The sequence below is a fragment of the Sprattus sprattus genome, assembly GCF_963457725.1.
Source record: "Sprattus sprattus genome assembly, chromosome: 18".
NCBI lineage: Eukaryota > Metazoa > Chordata > Actinopteri > Clupeiformes > Clupeidae > Sprattus > Sprattus sprattus.
The window spans coordinates 7,093,836-7,095,620 of record NC_137916.1 but is presented as its reverse complement, the minus strand read 5'-3'; the positions used below and the strand labels follow the sequence as shown (position 1 = coordinate 7,095,620).

The following is a 1,785-nucleotide window of genomic DNA, read 5'->3' as shown; positions in this document are numbered from 1 at the left end:
CCGTGTGTGTGTGTGTGTGTGTGTGTGTGTGTGTGTGTGTGTGTGTGTGTGTGTGTGTGTGTGTGTGTGTGTGTATCCGTGTGTGTGTGTGTGTGTGTGTGTGTGTGTGTGTGTGTGTACCTGCTCACGGGCACTCCTCTCCTGCGGCCGCTCCCTCATGCTGGAGTGTGATGAGGGTGAGGGCGACGGGGGCAGTGAGTGGGGCTGCTGCTGCTGGTACTTGTTCTTCAGGTGCTCCATGAAGGCGTCTCGCTTGCGCTCCATGTCAGCCTTGTGCAGGTTGCTGAGCGCCTCCAGGCTCTGGGCGGCCATCACCGTGTGCCGGTGCTCGGACGTGTGCACCAGGCCCACGTTGGAGAAGCGCCGGCCGCCATTGCCCAGCGACCGGTACTCGCGCGGGTACTCCAGGTCATCGGTGGAGATCATGTGCGTCCCGCCGCGCTCGGGATCTGCAGAGGAGGGGGAAGTGGGGGTGAGATGTGAGGAGGAGGGGTAGGGGGGAGTGTGAGGGAGGTGAGAGATGTTGGAAGGTCCACACACAAAAGCATACACATGCCCATGTGAGCATGCATGCACACGAGTGGTCAGACACATATGCATTCATACACATTTGTATATGAATGCATTCACACACATACACACACACACACACAGATGGATCAATTCATATGCATGTACACGAATACATGCATCATGCAAACACACAGACATACAAATCCAATTACACATGTGCACACATCCAGACAAATGTTGGAACAAACAACCAAGGAAACAAACAGATGGCAAAAGGGAAGGGGAGAGGACACAGGGAACAGACAGAGAGAGAGAGACAGAGAGAGAGAGAGAGAGAGGAAGAGAGAGAGAAGGATGAGATGTTAGACTTGTCATCATCATGCCGTGTGTGTGAAAAGCAGCTCCCTGCAGGATTATTGATCTGAAGTTTAGCACAGAAAGAGAGGTAGGGAGGGAGAGGAAAAGAGCTGAGATGTGTCTAGCATAGATCAAAGAGTAGAGTTTGCCTCTGCAGGAGATTTCATCTGTCTTTGACCTGTTTTGTCTCCGCTCTGGCTTTTACTGCCTCCCAGAGACCGGAGAAAAAGCCTCTCCCTTGAAACATACAGGTGGGAGAGGATATCAGTGTGTGTGTATGTGTGTGTGTGTCTCTCTCTCTCTCTGTTTGTGTGTGTTTGATACCTCCACCAAAATAATAATACCTCATTCTCTGACAGTGAGCCAAGCTCATTGTGTTCTCCTACAGATCTGCCAGGCCATTATTCTGCCGAAGCACCTCTGGCTCCTCAAACAGCTCTTCACTGCTGTAAGCCTCAACATCTCCATCCTCTTCCTCACTGCTGTATGACTCCACCTCTAGATCCTCTTCCTCACTGCTGTTAGACTCCACCTCTCCATCCTCTTCCTCACTACTGTAAGCCTCCACCTCTCCATCCTCTTCCTCACTACTGTATGACTCCACCTCTCCATCCTCTTCCTCACTATTGTAAGCCTCCACCTCTCCATCCTCTTCCTCACTACTGTATGACTCCACCTCTCCATCCTCTTCCTCACTACTGTAAGCCTCCACCTCTACATCCTCTTCCTCACTACTGTAAGCCTCCACCTATCCATCCTCTTCATCACTGCTGTATGACTCCACCTCTACATCCGCCCTCATCCACCCTCTGTTCTACTCCTCCCATCCTCCATTCTTCTCATCTCAGTCAGTGTCCCTTTCTCTCTGTCTCTCTCTCTCTCTCTTCTCATCTCAGTCAGTGTCCCTTTCTCTCT

At 51.6% G+C, this 1,785-nt stretch overlaps 1 protein-coding gene across 1 annotated transcript in view; it reads right to left on the bottom strand.

The window, feature by feature from the left end:
* Positions 1 to 441, bottom strand: part of srcin1a (SRC kinase signaling inhibitor 1a) — a gene marked incomplete at its 3' end in the record, with an annotated part of 44,829 nt that extends 44,388 nt beyond the window's left edge. Inside the window, exon 1 of the mRNA XM_080856128.1 lies at positions 121 to 441. Coding sequence (XP_080712254.1) covers positions 121 to 426 — 306 coding nt within the window. The 5' untranslated portion in view covers positions 427 to 441. The remainder of the gene's footprint in view (positions 1 to 120) is intronic.
* Between the last annotated feature and the right edge of the window lie 1,344 nt (positions 442 to 1,785).